The sequence below is a fragment of the Leucoraja erinacea genome, chromosome 14, assembly GCF_028641065.1.
Source record: "Leucoraja erinacea ecotype New England chromosome 14, Leri_hhj_1, whole genome shotgun sequence".
Lineage (NCBI taxonomy): Eukaryota > Metazoa > Chordata > Chondrichthyes > Rajiformes > Rajidae > Leucoraja > Leucoraja erinaceus.
Genome location: NC_073390.1, coordinates 44,800,775 through 44,822,387, shown reverse-complemented (window position 1 = coordinate 44,822,387; position 21,613 = coordinate 44,800,775). Strand labels below are relative to the sequence as shown.

The 21,613-nt window shown below is 44.3% G+C and overlaps 1 protein-coding gene across 4 annotated transcripts in view; it reads right to left on the bottom strand.

Annotated features, from left to right (window-relative positions):
- Window positions 1-9,286, bottom strand: part of golim4a (golgi integral membrane protein 4a) — a 59,819-nt gene extending 50,533 nt beyond the window's left edge. For all 4 annotated transcript variants that reach the window (XM_055646312.1, XM_055646309.1, XM_055646311.1 and 1 more), the window contains exons 1-2: window positions 8,561-9,286; window positions 1,062-1,136 (exon numbers count right to left, since the gene is read on the bottom strand). In XM_055646312.1, coding sequence (XP_055502287.1) covers window positions 1,062-1,136; window positions 8,561-8,747 — 262 coding nt within the window. In that variant the 5' untranslated portion in view covers window positions 8,748-9,286. The remainder of the gene's footprint in view (window positions 1-1,061; window positions 1,137-8,560) is intronic.
- Between the last annotated feature and the right edge of the window lie 12,327 nt (window positions 9,287-21,613).

The window sequence follows — 21,613 nt, the reverse complement described above, 5'->3', positions numbered from 1 at the left end:
CTGAAACAATTCATAATTGCTTAGGTTTAGAGATACAGCACAGAAACAGGCCCTTCAGCCCACCGAGTCCGCACCGAACAGCGATCCACGCACACTAACACTATCCTACACACACGCACACACTAGGGACAATTTACATGTATACCAAGCTAGTTAACCTACAAACCTGTACATCTTTGGAGGGTGGGAGGAAACCGAAGATCTCGGCGAAAACCCGCGCAGGTCACGGGGAGAACGTACAAACTCTGTACAGACGGCACCCGTAGTTGGGATCGAACCCATGTCTCTGGCGCTGTAAGGCAGCGACTCTATTGCTGCACCACCGTGCCATGGCACGTAGAAAAATTCATAAACAAACGTGCAGAATGTGAAAGCATAATGTGAAGGACCAGTGGAACAAATCCTTGCTTTTGGTGATGTTCTGTGCCATTAGTATGTCCTTCATAAGATCATGTGATAGGAGCAGAATTAAGCCACACGGCCCATCAAGTCTACTCCGCCATTCAATCATGGCTGATCTATCTCTCCCTCCTAACCCCATTCTCCTGCCTTTTCCCCTTAACCTCCGACACCTCTACCCATCAAGAATCTATCTATCTCTGCCTTAAATATATCCACTGAGTTTGCCTCCACAGCCTCCTGTGGCAAAGAATTCCACAGATACACCGCCTCCTGACCAAAGAAATGTCTCCTCATCTCCTTCCAAAAAGAACGTCCTTTAATTCTGAGCCTATGGTCTCTATTCCTAGACTCTCCCACTAGTGAAAACATCCCATCCACATCCACTCTCACTCTTCTGTATGTTTCAATGAGGTCCCCCCACATCCTTCTAAACTCAAAGCGAGTACAGGCCCAGTGCCGGCAAAATCTCATCGTCGGTTAACCCACTCATTCCTAGGATCATTCTTGTAAATCTCTTCTGGACTCTCTCCAGAGCCAGCGCATCCTTCCTCAGATATGGTGCCCATAAATGGTCACAACAGGGTTGGGAGTGTGGGTCGTCGAGTCAAAATTACTTACTGTAATTATGCAATAGCAAAGTGACTGAATGATAATTTTACCTTCTTTTGCTTTTTTGTGTTCATTCCTTTCTTTCTGTAATGATTTTTCTAATCTTGATCGATGTTCATAAACAACTGGAAGAAATAATGGGCAAATGGTCAACTTGGCGATAGTTAAGCATTCATCTTACATTTGCATATTAACCCTGATCCTTTCCAGACATGATCAAGAGTAAAATGTTGAATTCTATGATAAACTGGTGAAAACATCGAAGATAGACACAAAAAGCTGGAGTAAGTCAGCGGGTCAGGCAGCATCTCTGGAGGGAAGGAATAGGTGACTTTTCGGTTCGAGACTGAGAGCAGCAGCATTTTTTTTTTTAAATCAATTCCGGTACAATTTGTACAAAATACATGATTGGATTTCCTTGCAAATGTAAGATATCAAAGGTGTGTTATTTAAATAAAAACAGAACGTCATAAACATGCTGGAAAAGTGTGAGAAGTAAGTTGGGCAGCATCTGTGAAAAGAAAAAGAGTTTACATTTTATATTTCTGATCAATTACTGTAAGAATCGATTAAAAAAAAAACGTCTGGAGTTAAAACAAGTGGAACTGTTGTTGAAATGGCCGATGAAGGATCTCGGCCCAAAACATCACCTATCCATGTTATAGACAATAGACAGTAGGTGCAGGAGTAGGCCAGCACCAGCATTTAATGTGATCATGGCTGATCATCCCCAATCAGTTCCCCGTTCCTGCCTTCTCCCCATATCCCCTGACTCCGCTATCTTTAAGAGCCCTATCTAGCTCTCTCTTGAAAGTATCCAGAGAACCGTCCTCCACCGCCTTCTGAGGCAGAGAATTCCACAGACTCACAACTCTCTGTGTGAAAAAGTGTTTCCTCGTCTCCGTTCTAACTGGCTTACCCCTTATTCTTAAACAGTGGTCCCTGGTTCTGGACTCCCCCAACATCGGGAGCATGTTTCCTGCCTCTAGCGTGTCCAAACCCTTAATAATCTTATATGTTTCAATAAGATCTCCTCTCATCCTTCTAAACTCCAGAGTATACAAACCCAGCTGCACCATTCCCTCAGCATATGACATTCCCGCCATCCCTGGAATTAACCTTGTAAACCTACACTGCACTCCCTCAATAGCAAGAATGTCCTTCCTCAAATTAGGAGACCAAAACTGCCACAATACTCCAGGTGTGGTCTCACTAGGGCCCTGTACAACTGCAGAAGGACCTCTTTGCTCTTATACTCGACAGCTCTTGTTATAAAGACCAACATGCCATTCGCTTTCTTCACTGCCTGCTGTACCTGCATGCTTACTTTCATAAACTGATGAACAAGGACCCCCCAGAACCTAATGTACTTCCCCTTTTCCCAACTTGACGCCATTTAAATAGTAATCTGCCTTCCTGTTTTTGATACCAAAGTGGATAACCTCACATTTGTCCACATTAAAATTTATCCACATTCTCCACATTAACCACATTCTCCAGAAAAGTCGCTGAGTTTAGTTTAGAGATAGCATAGTAACAGGCTCTTCGGCCCATCGAGTCTGAGCCTACCACCCATTCCCGCACGCTAGCACTATCCCTGCACACGCCAGGGACAACTTACAATTCCACTGAAGCCAATTAGCCTACAGACCTGTACGTCTTTGGAGTGTGGGGGGAAACTGGAGATCCAGGAGAAAACCCACGCAGGTCATGGGGCGACCATACAAACTCTGTATGGACAGCACCTGCAGTCGGGATTGAACCCAAGTCTTTGGCGCTACAAGGCAGCAACTCTACCGCTGCGCCACAGTGCTATCTGAAGAAGGGTCTCGCTCCGAAACGTCACCCATTCCTTCTCTCCAGAGATGCTGCCTGTCCCGCTGAGTTACTCCAGCATTTGTGTCTATCTTGTTGCACAACACGCACACGGTCAGATCTAAGTTCCAAACTATCAGGGGAATTTGTAAAAAAAAAAAAAAAAAAATGCATCATTCCAACTTTCAAGGAATTATTAATAGAATCTGAAATCAAAGCACAATTAATTCAGCTATTTCTTAATTCATTTGATGGACTCAATTTGAAAGAGAGGTTTGACATTTTTATTGAACGCTGGAGTTAGATATTGTCCATTAATTGAAGGGCGAGGATGACTTGAGAAGGTTTAAGACACTTCCAGCAAATTACAATGACAGCTATTCTTTTTGATTGCCACAATCACAAAGGGACATTGTAGTCCACTCTTATGCATGGTTAGTCAATTAAAAACAATTTGCGGAAGTGCGCAATGATATTTAGAGCACAGTAATTTCTTTCATATACAATCTCAAATCGCAGTCACACAAAATGGAGAACGGCCCTTCGGCCCAACTCATCCATGCTGACCAAGATGCATCATCTCATCTTGCCCTATTTGTCAGCTTTTGGCACATTTTCCCTCTAACCCGTCCATAAGTCATAGGAGCAGAATGAGGCCATTTGGCCCATGGATTCTACTCCGCCATTCAAACATGGTTGATCTATCTTTTCCTCTCAACCCCATTCTCTTGCCTACCTCCCCGTAACCTATCTTCCCAATCCATGTACCTGTCCAAGTGTCCAATTTGCCTGCATTTGGCCCATGTCCCTCTAAACCTCTCCTATCCATGCACCTGTCCAAGTGCCTTTGAAATGCTGTTACAGTACCTGCCACAACTGGCAGCTCATTCCATATACTCACCATCTTCTGTTGAAAAAGCTACCCCTCGGGTTCCTATTAAATCTTTCCCCTCTCGCCTTAAACCTATGTCCTCTAAAGACATTTAACCGTATCCATTCCGCACATTATTTTATACACCTCTGTAAGATCAACCCTCATAAACTCTGAAGTTTCTTTTGTCCCGGACCTCCTCCATTGTTAAAGTGCGGCCAAACACAAGTTGGAGGAACAGCACCTCATATTTAACTTGTGCAGCTTACAACCCAGCGATATGAATACTGATTTCTCTAACTTCAAGTAACCCTTGCAACCCCTCTCTTTGTCCCTCCCCCCCCCCACCCTAATCATTGTACTAGTTCTAAAGTCTTGTTGAGTCTCATTGTCTGTAACTCGATTTCACCTAGCCCACCGCTAACAACGGCCCGTTTCCTTTTATCATCCTTACTTTTTCGCCTATCTTTCATTAATTTGTTCTATATCTCTCTCTACATCACCGTCTATATCTCTCGTTTCCTTTTCCCCTGACTCTCAGTCCGAAGAAGGGTCTCGACCCAAAACATCACCTATTCCTTTTCTCCGGAGATGCTGTCTGACCCGCTGAGTTACTCCAGATTTGTGTGTCTATCATGGATACTCTTTGTGGGCATCAGGAAGTTGTCATTTCACTTCGATATTGAATCAGATAGACTTCAATGCAGCAGGTCAAAAATTCCCAGTTAAATAACCTTTGGGAAAGATATTATAAGGATTTGGCTTAATCCCACTGGATAGATTAGTCTCTGTACGTCCCATCACAGGTATTCCCAAAACATGATTTAAGTCAAGTTGCTGAAGTAGATTTTTTATCAATCTGTACCATCAATCTTGGCATTCAGTAAATATTGAGCATCCTAAAGACATCAGTCTTAATAAAACCATCACTCCAGTGCCACCAGAACAAAAATAACTAGACTGTAAATACCTACAGTTTAAGCCAACTTCCAATATATACTTGTCCATCTAAATGACAGTCTTTCAGAGAAGTTTTTTGATGGCATGGTAATTGTTTATAGAACCTGTGCTAATATGATTTCACTGCCACATATTTATTAACAGGTCATTTATCCGACAGAAAGATTTCCCATGTGAAAGTGTGGCTTTAATTGACAAAATACCTGACCTAAACACATATTCAGGAATAGTGAGAGGACATTGCCAAACGCAAGCAGGTGGGACTAGTGGGCTGGCAGTGGGCATTGAACGTTGTCCGACGGACCGGCTTCCAAAAACTCCAGAGAACTGGGCCATCGTTTGCCTGACAATCAGACGGCCATTTAAGCAAATTTGAACTAAAACGAAAAACATCGTTCCATGTGCAATTAACATTTAGGTTCTTCAATCGAGGAAAACAAGTTTCCATCGCACAAATATTTGTAAGTATAATCCAATATCCACTTAATTTTTACTTATATTTATAAGCACAGTCAAAAAATATGAGGCTCACTGCAGATGCTGGTTTATTCCCAGTGTATACAAGCCTAGCCATTCCATTCTTTCCACATGAGTCCCGCCATTCTGGGAATTAACCTTGTGAACCTACGCTGCATCTCCCAATAGCAAGAATGTCCTACCTCAAATTTGGAGACCAAAACTGCACACAATACTCCAGCTGTGGTCTCACCAGGACCCTGTACAACTGCAGTCGGACCTATTTGCTTCTATACTCAACTCCTCTTGTTATTAAGGCAAACATACCATTAGCTTTCTTCACTGCCTGTATTTCGGGTTGATGCACAGATGCTGCTATACAAAAATGGCACATGGTTCTGGAGTAACTTAGCAGGTCAGGCAACATCTTTGGAGAAAGACACAATATGCTGGAGTAACTCTGCGGGACAGGCAGCATCTCTGGAGAGAAGGAGCGGGTGACTTTTCAGACACAATGGAGGGGAAAGCAGCCTTGAAAGTCACATCTGTAGAGGCCAAAAGGGACCCGAATGAGTATCTGAAGGAAATTCTTGACCGGGCTGTGGGAGAGAGCGGGAGATTGAGAATGCGGGATTGTCCTTAGCGAATAGTGAAAGGCCTGGATGGAGTGGATGTGGAGAGGATGGTTCCACCAGTGGGAGAGTCTAGGACTCGAGGTCACAGCCTCAGTATTAAAATACGTTCCTTTAAGGAGGAGATGATGAGGAATTTATTTAGTCAAAGGGTGGTGAATCTGTGAAATTCTTTGCCACAGAAGGCTGTGGAGGCCAAGTCAGTGGATATATTTAAGACAGAGATAGATAGATACTTGATTAGTACGGTGTCGGGGGCAATGGTGCAGAAGGCAGGAGAATGGGGTTAGGAGGGAGAGATAAATCAGCCAAGATTGAATGGCTGAGTAGACTTGATGGGCCGAATGGCCTAATTCTGTTCCTATCACATTATGACCTTTACAGACGGCATGGACTTGACAAATCGTACAGCCACCTTCCACCCTGGTAGCCTGTGTGATTCCTGTTCTCTCTGTGACACAGACACTTCCAACAGCAATAGCCCAACCTCCAGACACCAGGAATCTCTCGTCGACATTGGTTCAGTGACAGCTAACGGCGTGCAATGCAGTATTGTCCTGGATAGAACTTTAGAGTGGAATGGTTTGGAAAGTAGACGGTTCCAACAAGAGTCCATCTGTCAACACGTCCACTGGTGCTCATCGGGTCTCGACTCTCCGCGACCTCATAGCTCTGCGAGCGAGCCGGGGCCGGGCTCTGTACAGAGTGGTTGTTGAGTCGGCGACCTTGAAGACAAGGTTCGAGAGCTACAAGATCAATGGATGGCCATAGGGAATCAGTCACTCAGAGGGACAGCGAGTGAGGGGGCGGTGGGCCCGACAGAGAGATGCCCGACCCGTACTTAGACAACGATTTTATATATAGAATATAGACACAAAAAGATGGAGTAAGTCAGCGGGACAGGCAGCATCTCTGGAGAGATGGAATGGGAGATGTTTCAGGTCGAGACTGTGTGTGTCGGACATATACAGTGGCCTCAAAAATGTTTGGGACAAAGACCCATCATTTATTTATTTGCCTCTGTACTCCACAATTTGAGATTTGTAATCACATGTGGTTAAAGTGCACATTATCAGGTATTAATAAAAGCCATTTTTATACATTCTGGTTTCACCATGTGGAAATTACCGCTGTGTTTATACATAGTCCCCCCCATTTCAGGCACCATAATGTTTGGGACACAGCAGTGTCATGTAAATGAAAGTAAGCATGTTTAGTATTTTGTTGCATATCCTTTACATGCAATGACTGTTTGAAGTCTGTGATCCATGGGCATCACCAGTTGCTGGGTGGTGATACTCTGCCATTGCTTATGCTTGTTTTGGGGGCTAGTCCCCTTCAGTTTTCTCTTCGGCACATAAACAGCATGCTCAACTGGGTTCAGACTGGGTGATTGACTTGGCCACTCAAGAATTGACCAATTTTTAGCTTTGAAAAACACCTTTGGTGCTTTAGCAGTATGTTTGGGATCATTGTCTTGCTATAGAATGAACCACCGGCCAATTACTTTTGAGGCATTTGTTTGAACTTGAGCAGATAGGATGTGTCTATACACATCAGAATTCATTATGCTACAACCACCAGCAGTTGTATCATCAATGAAGATAAATGAGTCAGTACCTTCAGCAGCTATACATGCCCAGGCCATAACACCCCCACCACCGTGTTTCACAGATGAGGTGGTATGCTTTGGATCTTGGGCAGTTCCTTCTCTCCTACATACTTTGCTCTTGACATCATTCTGATACAAGTTAATCTTCATCTCATCTGTCCACAAGACCTTTTTCCAAGACTGTGGTTGCTCTTTTAAGTACTTCTTGGCAAACTGTAACCTGGCCATCCTATTTTTGCAGCTAACCAGTGGTTTGCATCTTGCAGTGTAGCCTCTGTATTTCTGTTCATGAAGTCTACTGCGGGCAGTAGTCATTGACACATCCACACCCAACTCCTGAAGAGTGTTTCTGATCTGTCGGACAGGTGTTTGGGGATTTTTCTTTGTTATAAAGAGAATTCTTCTGTCATCAGCTGTGGAGGTCATCCTTGGCCTGCCAGTCCCTTTGCGAATAGTAAGCTCACCAGTGCTCGCTTTCTTCTTAATGATGTTCCAAACAGTTGATTTATGGTAAGCCTAAGGTTTGTCTTATGTCTCTAACAGTTTTATTCTTGTTTCCCAGTCTCATAAAGGCTTCTTTGACTTTCATTGCCACAACTTTGGTCCTCATGTTGATAAACAGCAATAAAAGTTTCCAAAGGTGATGGAAAGACTGGAGGAAAGGCGAGGTGCCCCGAAATAGGGGGGGACTATATATAAACACTGCTGTAATTTCTACAAGGTGAAACCAAAACGTATAAAAATGGCCTTTAATAAAATCTGACAATGTGCACTTTAACCACATGTGATTATTTTCTATTACAAATCTCAAATTGTGGAGTACAGAGGCAAATAAACAAATGATGGGTCTTTGTCCCAAATATTATGGAGGGCGCTGTATGCATACCATCGCTGTCTGAATGTATGTGTGTATGTGCGTGTGTGTCTGCTATGTATATCACACACACATATATATATATACCCACACATGTACACGCATAAACATACACCAGCACACAGCACACCAGAGCTCACTGTAGCTCCAGCCACACACTTTAACGTGTAGACAGCACAGCCAGACTTTCCTTGGCAAGTTCGGAAGGCCATGTCTTATACTTTGTCTAAAACCTGAAAATAAAGCGAGCAAGAAGCGGCGGGTAAGATGGATACGTGGAATCACCAACAACACACACACACACACACAGGTCGGAGCCGTACGTTTACCTTGCAACTGAGCGGATAAAGCCTCCTGGTGTTGCTGGTATTTGAACGCCAGATTTTCCGACTTCTTTAACTGGCTGTGCATCTCGTAGTAGAGCAATAGACCGTAGAGAAAGCCAAACACGATGGTGAGGAAGAACAAAGTTTGGAAGATCTTTTTCTGCCTCCGGGAACACATGCTGCTCCCCATTTCTCCCGGTCTGCCTTGTCTTCCCAGTCCAAAAGCGAGCAGTTTAGGAAGAGTTCGGGGTCTTTCCCCACCCACATACACTCACTCACTCACACTCGCAATCCTGCCCGCAGTTGACTTTCAATGAACGAGTGGAGTATCAGAGCGCTGGGATCAGTCGCTGGGAATCATTCCGGGGAGTTTACTTGTTTCCTACCCACCCCCTTCTCGCTGTGAATTCGTGCCTCTAGCACAACTTTCAGTTGACAAAACAAAAAAAAGTCTCCAATCCAAGAGTGGGAATGGAGCGAGGTTTTAAGAGTGACCCATGCACTGCACACACCGCTTTGTATTTCCTCGGCTTCAATGCAGAAAGAAGCTCGCTGCTAAAACGCTGCTTTCTCAACCCACACCATCATTTCGCCTTGCAGTCTCCACGCAGAGAAAAACTAAACTTGCAGGCCCTTTTTTTTGTTCTCCCCCAAATCTTTACGTGTCACTTCCACTCCTCTCCAGTTGCAGGTCGGACAGGAAATCCCACCCATCCCACAGCGATTGGCCGCAGTCTCACCCTTCCCAGCGTTTATTGACGGCGGAGAGGGAGGGAGAGAGAGAGAAAGGGGGAGAGAGAAAAAGAGAGGAAAAGAGAGAGAGAGGAGAGAGAGAGAGAAAAGAGAGAGAAAAAGAAGAGAGAGAAAGAGAAAAATAAAAAGAGAGAGAAAAAGAAAAAAGAGAAAAAGAGAAAGAGAGGGGGAGAGAGATAAAAAGAGAGGGGGGAGAGAAAAAGGGAGAGAGAAAAATTAATAAAAGAAAAAGAGAGGGAGAAAAAGATAGAGGAAAAAGACAGCGAGAGCTAGGAAAAAGAGAGAGAAAAAGAAAAAGAGAAAAAGAAAAAAGAAAGAGAGAAAAAGAAAGAAAAAAAGAGTATAAGGAAAAGAGAGAGAGAGAGAGAGAGAAGAGAGAGAGGGAGAGAAAATTTAAAAGAAAAAGAGAGAGGGAGGAAAAAGATAGAGAGAAAAAGAAAACGAGAGCGAGAGAGAAAGGAAAAAGAGAGAGAAAAAGAAAAGAGAGAGAGAGAAAGAAAAAAAGAAAGAGAGAGAGAAAAAGAGAAAGAGAGGGAAAGAGAGATAAACATCCAACATCCAAATTCCAATTAAAATCTGGCTTAAAATATTTGACAGTGTAATCCAGCCTATTGTGCTTTATGGTAGTGAAGTATGGGGTCCGCTCAGTCACCATAGTTATAGTAAATGGGAAAAACATACAACGGAGGCCCTGCGTGCGGAATTTTGTCGGAACATCCTCAGTATCCAAAGGAAAACACCAACAAGTGCATGTAGGGCGGAACTAGGCAGATACCCACTGATAATAAATATCCAGAAAAGAGCACTAAATTTTTGGAATCACCTTAAATCTCGCCCCCCAGATACCCTCCAGTTTAAAGCCCTTCAAACACAAGAGGGGAGTCCAGAAAAGAGTTCCCTGTGTCAGTTGGTACTGAGACTAACTACCCCTATCCAGTTTAAACCCTATCCAGTTAAATCCTGACCAGCCTCAGATCAATATTGATCCCCAATCACCAGTTAGAGTGAACCAAATTATCAAACAATGTAAAGAAACGTATTTGGAACATTGGGATAAAGAAACCAAAAACTAAAGCAGATTAGAATGTTACCGTGCCCTAAAAAGAGATTATAAATTGGCAGACTATCTCTCACCTGTTAGAGCCATAAAGCAGAGACAGACCCTCACCAAATACAGGTTAAGTGACCACTATTTGGCAATTGAAAAAGGAAGACAGAAGAGATTCTGGCAAGCAAGAGAAAACAGAATATGCAGCCACTGTTTGACAGATGAGGTTGAAACAGAGATGCACTTCCTCCTAAAATGCAAAAAAATTGACAAAACAATACGTAACAGCATGCCACAAACTGAGAGACGGTGAATGACCAACATGCACATATGTACGCACACACTAATTGACATTAACTGACACTAAGAAATGAATAGTGAATTGCTAAACTTGCTTTTGTGTTGTACTGCTGCAGCTGCAAGAACGTGTAGCATCAATAAAGGGCTATAGGCCTATTGCGAGTTTATGTACAGGGACATATCTATCCATGCAATGTATTTATAGTTATCCATCTTAAATATGTATGTCATGTTTTATACTTTGGCAATATAACAATGTATTTTTTATCATGCCAATAAAGTTTTTAAATGGATACATGGATAGCGCAGTCTGAAGGAACTGCAGGTGCTGGTTTAAACTGAAGATAGATACAAAATGCTGGAGTAACTCAGCGGGACGGGCAGCATCTCTGGGGAGAAGGAGTGGGTGACGTTTCGGGTCGAGACCCTTCAGACATGGATAGGACAGGTTTGGAGGGATATGGACCAAACGCGGGCAGGTGGGACTAGTGTAGCTGGGACATGTTGGCCGGTGTGGGCAAGTTGGGCCGAAGGGCCTGTTTCCTCACTGTATCACTCTGTGACAGGCACAAGCGACCATGATGCTGTTATTGTCCAAGCCAAAGCAGTTAGACCACCGAGAAGGAAGATTTTCCTCTACAAAAAGGCAGATTTCTCTTCCATAGATGAACTCATATCAGAATTGAATGAGAAATTAACAGGAGATTATGTGGCAGCAACAGACATAAACACGCTGTGGTTAGATTTTAAACACGTTCTAGTCCGGGCCATGGACCGTTTTATTCCATCAAAAATGTGTTCCACCAGATATAATTTACCATGGGTAAATTCATCAATTAGGCATGCAATTAAGAAAAAACAAAGGCTTTATAACAAGAGCAAGAAAATCTGGGTCAACTTCCGCATGGACAGATTTCAAGAAATGTTGGCGTCAATTGACAGACAAAATCAGGAAAGCGCATCATGAATCCATCCATGATGTGATGAGGGAAAGTTTAAAATCAGAAGACAAGTTCAAGTTCAAGTGAGTTTATTGTCATGTGTCCCTGATAGGACAATGAAATTCTTGCTTTGCTTCAGGCACAAAGCCTTTCTGGAATTACATCAAGAAAGTGAGCCAGGATGTATTTGGTATCTCAAGCCTTACATCGATGGGACATGCGGACAGTATCTTTGGCAGCAGACAAGGACAAAGTGTTAAACCAGCTGTTTCGTTCAGTTTTTACTGAAGAAAATCTAGAATAATTCCCGTCATTGAATGCACAACTAACTCCAAAAATTGCAGATCTGAAGGTAACAATGAACGGGATGCAGAAATTATTGGATTAAATAAAACCAAAAAAAGGCATCAGGCCCAGACCAGATAGCAGCCAGAGTTTCAAAGAATTGTTCAGCAAGCTTAGCTCGTTATTCCAAAAGATTTTTCAGAAGTCTGTGGGTAGTGGAGAACTCCCAGAAGATTGGCTGAGTGCCAACATTGGCCCCATCTATAAAAAAAAGAGACAGGATAAATCCTGCAAATTATCGCCCAGTTCCACTAACCTCCATTCCATGCAAGATTCTCCAACATATAATCCACCGAGTTATTATGGACCATATTGACTTCCACAAAGGTACTAACAAACCACCAACATGGCTTTAGACAGTGAAACCCAACTGGCAGGACTCATCGATGATCTAGCCAGGTCACTCGATAACAAGGGTCAGACTGACCTGATTACATTAAACTCCAGAAGGCTTTTGATAAGGTTCCCCACAAGCGGCTCCTGTGCAAACTCAACCATGTAGGAATAGACGGCAACCTCTTAAAAATGGATTGAGATCTTTTTGACAAGGAGACACCAGCGAGTTTTCTTGGAGGGAGAGACGTCTATTGAAACTTCTGTGACATCAGGTGTACCACAAGGGGACTGCCATGGGTCCGTTGCTCTTCCTAATGTATATCAATGACATTCCAAATGCAGTTTCGTCCACAGTTCGACTCTTTGCAGATGATGCCAACATTTATAGACAGATTAACACCAGGAGACAGCTTGTCCTTACAGAAGGATCTGGATGCTCTCTGTGAGTGGGGAAAGACCTGGCAGATGTCATTCAATACAACCAAATTTCGTACCTGCTGTACCTGCATGCTTCACCCATTCCTTCCTCCATAGATGCTGCCTGTCCTACTGAGTTATTCCAGCATTTTGTGTTTGTCATCTGTCTGATTATCGTTGCTTTTTACATACCTGTTCTCTGTGCCGTCTACATCTCTCATTTCCCTTTCCCCTCACTCTCAGTCTGAGGAAGGGTCTCGACCCGAAATGTCACCTATCCCTTTTCTCCGGAGATGCTGCCTGTCCCACAGTAACTCCAGCGTTTTGTGTCTATCCTCGGTTTAAACCAGCATCTGCAGTTCCTTCCTACACGTTTTGTCTGTCTGGTATCTAATGATTTCCTGTTAAGGCATGTGGATTGTCAGCAAGTACTCACTTTGCACAAGCAAATCGAAGGGGCAAAAAGTAGCTCGACCTCTGAGAGGTTGTTAAACGGTGCCTGCTGTATGCCTATCGATGGGAAGGGCAAGTTCTTACTACATAGAAAGTAGACACAAAATGCTGGGGTAATTCAGCGGGACAGGCAGCATCTCTGGAGAGAAGGAATGGGTGACGTTTCGGGTCGAGACCCTTCTTCAGACTGAGAGTCAGGGGAGAGGGAGCCCAGAGGTATGGAAGGGTACAAGAGCATTTAAGGTGTGAAAAAGAAATGAAAGCAGACAATGTTTATCACATTTGCATGCTCTTTATATCCAAATCTTTAGTTTCCCTCTCCCCTGACTCTCAGCGTGACTACGGCAGATCGGGCAGCATCTCTGGAGAGAAGGAATGGGTGATGTTTCGGGTCGAGACCCTTCTTCAGACCGGTTGGTCCACATGGGCAAGTTGGGCCACAGGGCCCGTTTCCACGCTGTATGACTATGATAATCAGTCTGAAGAAGGGTCCCGACGCAAAACATTGCCTGTCCACAATCACGAAAATACAGGATTGTCATCAAAAAGCACAAATGGTTTAGTTTGAGGGAAGGAATGCTAAAATCCTTCCCCAGTGTGGCCTCGCCAGGAATGACTCCAGAACTGTCAAGGGTCATGGGTTATGACACAAAATGCTGGAGTAACTCAGCGGGCCAGGCAGCATCTCTGGAGAGAAGGAATGGGCTTGCGACCCTTCTTCACACTGGGTGATGGGGAGGAGGTAGTAAAATGGGATGAGGAGGCAGAGATCAGCCACGATTGAATGGCGGGGTAGACTCGATGGGCCGAGTGGCCTCATAACGCTCCTATAACCCGTGGACTGTCCAGAACCAGCACGCAGCAAAACTTTTGACTGTACCTCGGTACATGTGATAACAAACTGAACATGAACGGAACATGAACTGAAGCGAAAATGGTTGACTTTTAACTATTTCCTTGGTTCACAAGGCAACTCAGGATGAAAATAACTTGCACCACCCATGAATAAATAAAAAGGTGGTTATGTAGCGAAACACCCCATGCATCTGACAAGGACATTGTCAGACAGCGCTTGATAATGAGAAGACCAAAAAACTGGGTCAAAGAGGTACGATTTAAAGAGCGTCTCAAATGACAGAGAGATAAGGACACTTGAAGAAAGACTTTCTGGCAAAGTTAAAGATACAGCTGCAAAAGTTGCTGTGACTGAAGTCAGGGATTAAAATAAATGCACTGAAACTGGAGCGGCACAAATTTCTTTGAGAGAAACAAGGTTGGATAAGATTACAAAGATAGGGAGGAATTAGGCCAGAGATTGATTTGAAAAAAAGATGGGAATTTTAAAGTTGTAGATGGGGGCTGCCTGATGCACACAGGTAAAAATTGATGCTGGGACTTTCATCAATCTATTTTTAAAAATAAGGCAAGTTTGGTGTCACCCGTGGAAAGTGTTTATCATTTATACAATCTTATCTCCTCCAAAAGGCACAAATTATTTTCGCTTTTTACTTTTGAGTTAAAAGCTACCTTGATTTCCAAACCTCATATCACTGTTTGCTGGATGTGCTCAAGTAATGTCTGTTTAAGAAAGAACAGCAGATGCTGGAAAAATCAAAGGTAGACAAAAAATGCTGGAGAAACTCAGTGGGTGAGGCAGCATCCATGGAGCGAAGGAATCGGTGACACTTCGGATCGAGACCCTTCTTCAGACTGATCAAGGGTCTCGACCCGAAACGTCACCTATTCCTTCGTTCAATGAATGTGTGTGGTTATTTTGGAACGATAAACAGATTGATTACAGGTAAAAGCAGAAATGCAGTGACTAGCCTGATGTTAATGTGCAGAAAAGAACTGCAGATGCTGGCTTGTACTGAAGATAGACACAAAGGCTTACAGTCTGAGGAAGGGTCTCGAACCGAAAACGTCACCCATTTATTTTACTCCACAGATGCTGCCTGACCCGCTGAATTATTCCAGCACTTGGTGTCTAACCTGATGTTAAACCTGGCACATCTCCTTTCTGTTGGTTGGCAGCAAGCCAAAGAGGATGAAGTACTGGTTTCCAATTCCATTAGGCGATCCGATCATTTTGACTGAGCGTGGTTAGAATATACTGATGCAGCATTTCACTGTCTATTACAAAAAAAACACATTTTTTAATGTATGCTGGAATTTATCACTTATGTAAACAGGGGAGAGGAGGTGGGGACAGTGGTAAGGGCGGCTCAATGGGTCGGCCGGTAAATCTGCTGCCTCACAGCGCCAAAGATCCCGGTTCGATCCTCACCTCGGATGCTGTCTGCGTGGAGTTGGCACGTTCTTCCTGTGGCTGTGTGGGTTTCCTCCCGAATGGCGAAGGATTACGGGTTTGTGGGTCAATTAGACTCCGTACAGGGAGTGTGGTGAGAAAGTGAGCTAACATAGAGCTAGTGTGAACGGGTGATCGATCGATGATCGGCATGGACTTGGTGGGCCGAGGGGATCTGTTTCCACATTGTATCTCTAAACTAAACCTCAATTTAATAACTTACGAGTAAAAGTTAATCTAAAGGATTTTACATGCACGTATATTTAATTATAAAAGATGGATGATAAAATCTCCCAAGATTCTGTAGCTTCTTGTGAACTTAAAGTGGTTTGGGATAGTCACTAACACCATTTTTTAATTATGATATAAATGAAAACAGATACATGGATAGATAGACACAAAATACCGGATTAACACAGCGGGATTTAGCTCTTAGGGATATTAGGGGATCAAGGGATATGGAGAGAAAGCAGGAACGGGGTACTGATTTTGGATGATCAGCCCATGATCATATTGAACGGCGGTGCTGGCTCGAAGGGCCGAATGGCCTACTCCTGCATCTATTTTTCTATGTTTCTATGTTCTATGGGACAGGCAGGATCTCTGGAAAGATGGAATGGGTGACGTTTCGGTTCAAGACTAAAGTAGGATCCCGACCTGAAACATCACCCAATTATTTCTTCTCTTCAGAGATGCTGCCTGTCCCGCTGAGTTACTCCAGTATTTTGTGTCTATCTTCAGTGTAAACCAGCATTTGCAGTTCCTTCCTACACAGGTACATGGATAGGACAGGTTTAGAGGGATATGGACCAAATGCAGGCAGGTGGGATTAGTGCAGCTGGGACATGTTGGATGGTGTGGGCAAGTTGGGCTGAAGGGTGTATTTCCACGCTGTATGACTCTATGACTCGAGACTACAGCCCTACTAAAATTGCTGGACAATTGTCAGTTTCTGCTACCAGGCAAACCTTGCCAGGTTACTTCTACAACAAATCAGATAACCCAGCAATGTGATGAACCACAATCTGCATATTCATCTTGGGTTTGTGCCAAAGTAATTTTTCATGCGTGCAAAGTGAGCTGTTTGCTAAATACATAAAATGTAGCTTCATGAATAAATTCCTTCTGGAGCATAGTGCGAGCAAAACTATGTTCAATTGACTTGTTAGCTCTCTTGTTAATCATTTGTAAATCTGTTGTAATCTTCGATATATCTTAGGGTTTCTCAAATTCTGTGCCATTACCACACATGGAGTTGTGACATGGTCATTGCCCAAGAAACATCCAGACAGGTTCATGGATAGGACAGGTTTAGCGGGATAAGGGCCAAACGCAGGCAGGTGGGACTAGTGTAGATGGAGCATGTTATACAGCGTGGGCAAGTTGAGCTGAAGGCCCTGTTTCCATGCTGTATGACTCCTCTATGAGATAATGTCTCGACCCGAGTCGTCACCCATTCCTTCTCCCCAGAGATGCTACCTGTCTCGCTGAGTTACTCCAGCACGGTGGCGCAGCGGTAGAGATGCTACCTTACAGCGGATACAGCGCCGGAGACCCGACTACGGGTGCTGTCTGTACGGAGTTTGCACGTTCTCCCCGTGACCTGCGTGGGCTTTCTCCGAGATCTTCGGTTTCCTACCACACTCCAAAGACGTACAGGTTTGTAGGTTGATTGGCTTGGTAAATGTAAAAAATGTGGGTGTAGGATAGTGTTAGTGTGCGGGGATCGCTGGTCGGCGCGGACCCTGTGGGTCGAAGGGCCTGTTTCCGTGCTGTATCTCTAAACTAAACTAAACTAAAAAAAAATGGGTTGAGTGTTTAGACTCTGGACAGGCAACTGGAAACTGAAAACCTCCTTTGCCTGTGGCTGGAATTCTGAACTATTCTATTAAAGAGAAACATTATTTGATTAATGACATTGTAACAGTATCGTGTGGGATTCTTTGCACTGCTCTACAACAGGGTATTTAATACCTGGGATCACAATGGCCAATGTGTAAGACGCACTATCACTGACGATAATAAAGGCTTAAAATTAGGAAACCGGATCTGCCAAAGCATGGTGTGAGATTTATTTGTCAGTTCTCATAATAAATCTTTCACTCCGTCCAGCAGGAGTACAGTTGAAACTGGATTAATTTTTGGGAAAACATGAGAAAGAGACAGTTTCGGGTGGGGCCAGAGAAAAGATGATCTTTTCCCTCTGAAAAAAAATAAAGAAAATGATAGTTTTTCGCAAAACTTGGGGCATGCGCAACGTTTAGTTGAGCAGAAAGTATTGCCTTGGTGTGATAGATTGTACAACCTTTTCAGCAGAGAGCAGAGGCCACCCCGACCGAAGTCCCGTCACCCCTTTGCTCAACATGGCAAACAACTAGCATCCATCCAACCAACTGAGACAAAAGCACACTGGATAGCCACCAAGTGGTCACAGAAGTAGAAGGCAACCTCATCTCCACTAAGGGGCTGTCCCACTTGGGCGACCTAATCCGCGAGTTCTGGCGAGTTTGCCCTCGACTCATACTCGCAGCATGGTGGACACGAGGTCCTAGTAGGTCTTCGTAACTCTCCTTCATGCTCGAGAGTGGTCTCCGTGTACTCGAGGCCTCGACTAGGTCGCGGCGTTTTTTTCAATATGTTAAAAAATGCCCACGAGTAAAAAAAAGGTCGCCATGGAAAAAATCTATACTTTTTTTACTTGTAGGTTTAGTCGTAGTAAGTCATAGTAGGTCGTCATGTTAGTCATAGGTAATCGAGGGTCGTCGAAGATAGTCTTCATCATAAGGGAGGTCGAAGGAGATCGAAGGAGGTCGTCTTCACTCTCCACTATTCAGTGTCCAATTTTCCTGAAGTTAGTCGTAGCTAGTCGTAGCTAGTCTTCAACATAGTCCAAGGAGGTCGAAGGAGGTCTTCTACATAGTGGAAGGAGGTCTTCAACATGTCAAACTCTTCTAAACTCGCCAATTAGGTCGCCCAAGTGGGACATCTCCTTTACACAGCTACATCTCTTCACCAGATAAAAGCTGTCCATAGTCTGACCTCCCCAGAGGAGCGTGGGTGAAGCTCAACAGACTTGGTACTGGAGTTGGGTGTTTCAATGCCAGCGTGTGGAGATGGGGGCTCCCTCCGCCAGAGCCCAGCCTGTGAATGCGGAGCAGAACAACAGACAACCAACCATGTCATCTCTGGGTGCCCGCTCTACCACCCACCAAATGGAGCTCAGGGCCTGGCAGACATTGACGCAGAGACAACAACCTGGCTGCTCAACACCCGGCTTGAGATCAAACTATTCCTTTGGTTTATGTTTAATTCGCAAGAAGACGAAGAACCTTTTCACACAACAAGCCTTTCATCAGCAACGCTCTAATACAGTAGCCGAATCTAAACGTGAATCTTTTGAACTAGATAGGGCGGCACGGCGGCGCAGTGGTAGAGTTGCTGCCTTTCATCAGCAGAGACCCGGGTTCGTTTCGACTACTGCTGCTGTCTGTACGGAGTTGGTACATTCTCCCCATGACCTGTGTGGGCTTTCTCTGAGATCCTCAGTTTCCCCCCACATTCCAAAGGCTTGCAGGTTAATTGGCTTAGTAAAATTGTAAAGAAAATTGGCCCTAATGTGTGCTGGATGGTGTTAGAGTGCGGGGATCGCTGGTCGGTGCGGACAGGGTGGGCCGAAGGGGCTGTTTTTGCTCTGAATTTAATTAAACTATTTCTGCCGTTAAGAAATGTCCACGCATGCACCTTTCAAAATGAGACTTTGATCAACACAAGATCAGGTTGTAAAAGGGCTGGACAAGCTAGATGCAGGAAAAATGTTCCCAATGTTGGGCGAGTCCAGAACCAGGGACCACAGCGTTAGAATAAAGGGGGGGACATTTAAGGATGAGGTGACAAAAAAACGTTTTCACCCAGAGAGTTGTGAATTTGTGGAATTCCCTGCCACAGAGGGCAGTGGAGGCCAAATCACTGGATGGATTTAAGAGAGAGTTAGATAGAGCTCTAGGGGCTAGTGGAATCAAGGGATATGGGGATAAGGCAGACACGGGTTATTGATTGGGGATGATCAGCCATGATCACAATGAATGGCGGTGCTGGCTCTAAGGGCCGAATGGCCTCCTCCTGCACCTATTTTCTATGTTTTAGCTTAGCTTCGCTTTGAGATACAGCATGGAAACAGACTATTGATCACCCGTTTCCACGAGTTCACCCGTTCCTACTTTCTCATCCACTTTCCACTCTAGGGGCAATTTACATACACTGTGTAACTCTGTGATGTTTTAATTCAATATCGAGGAGAAAGGCTCAAAAGTGAGCTCAGAGACAGCATGTGAAAGGGAAAGCAATCCTTAATTTTTTCTTCCAAGTGGCCTTATTTTTTTTTTAAACAGGCCCGAGTCCAATCTAAAAGAGAATGTTGAGTTATAATGCACCAATATGTATTCAATCTGTTGCCAATCTGAATCCTCCCCGGATTGCAAAGTTCCGAAGGCAACTGAAGGCAAACAGTGCAGCCAAATATTTGAATCCTTCAGTAATTGTTTTTCTGTAATATTAAAATAAACTTTGGACGACAGTTAAAGGTCAAGTTCCTCATGGATGAATGATCCAGACACTTGAATCCAAATCGTGACACAACAGTCTGAAGTAGGGTCTCGACCCGAAACGTCGCCCATTCCTTCTCTCCAGAGATGCTGCCTGTCCCGCCGAGTTACTCCAGCTTTTTGTGTCTACCTTCGATTTTAACCAGCATCTGCAATTCTTTCCGACACAGATTCCGACACTACGGGTGCTGTCTCACTGTGACCGCGTGGGCTTTCCCCGGGTGCTCTGGTCTCCTCCCACACTCCAAAGCCGTACAGGTTTGTAGGTTAATTGGCTTCGGTAAAATTGGTAAATTGTTTAAGCAGTTTTACTGTTGCGTAATTTATTAGGCGGACCACAAGTGAACTCATTCACGGTCTGGGAAAAATCCCCATGGTAAGGAAATGGCAACCTTAACGGCTTCACCCAAGGAGGTCTGAAGGGTTTCTTATCAGACGTGGTGTACAACCGTGCAGAGTGAATGACTAGAACGCCAGCTGTGAATTCATACAATTCAACTTCAACAAGGTAAACAATCCCACACATTAATGATGAACGTGCAAAAATACAGTGCCCACGCCAGGTCCCCGCAACAAACAACTCTTTAGAAGATTGAGAGGGGATCTTATAGAAACTTACAAAATTCTTAAGGGGTTGGACAGGCTAGATGCAGGAAGATTGTTCCCGATGTTAGGGAAGTCCAGGACAAGGAGTCACAGCTTAAGGATAAAGGGGAAATATTTTAAAACCGAGATGAGAAGAACTTTTTTCACGCAGAGAGTGGTGAATCTCTGGAACTCTCTGCCACAGAGGGTAGTTGAGGCCAGTTCATTGGCTATATTTAAGAGGGGGTTAGATGTGGCCCTTGTGGCTAAGGGGATCAGGGGGTATGGAGAGAAGGCAGGTACGGGATACTGAATTGGATGATCAGCCATGATCATACTGAATGGCGGTGCAGGCTCGAAGGGCCGAATGGCCTACTCCTGCACCTAATTTCTATGTTTCTATGTTTCTATGTTTCACCGCCAATGTTTGTCGATTTAAGGTGATCAGTTATGCAGATAGCGGGCGTAATAAAAGTGAGTGAGAATCACAGAGGGGAGTGCAGCGAGAGAGAATAGTCTGAAGGAGGGACTCGACCATTCATAGAGTCATAGAGTGTTGCAGTGTGGAAACAGTCCTACTTGCCCACACTGGCCAACATACCCCAGCTGCACTAGTCCCACCTGCCAGCATTTAGTCCATCTCCCTCCCCAAACCTGTCCTATCCATGTACCTGTCTAACTGCTTCTTAAATGTTGGGATAGTTCCTGCCTCAACTCCCTCCTCTGGCAGGTACGCAAAAATGCTGGAGAAACTCAGCGGGTGCAGCAGCATCTATGGAGCGAAGGAAATAGGCAACGTTTCGGCCCGAAACTTTGCCTATTTCCTTCGCTCCATAGATGCTGCTGCACCCGTTGAGTTTCTCCAGCATTTTTGTGTACCTTCGATTTTCCAGCATCTGCAGTTCCTTCTTAAATACCTCCTCTGGCAGCTTGTTCCATACATCCACCACCCTTTGTGTGAAAACGTTA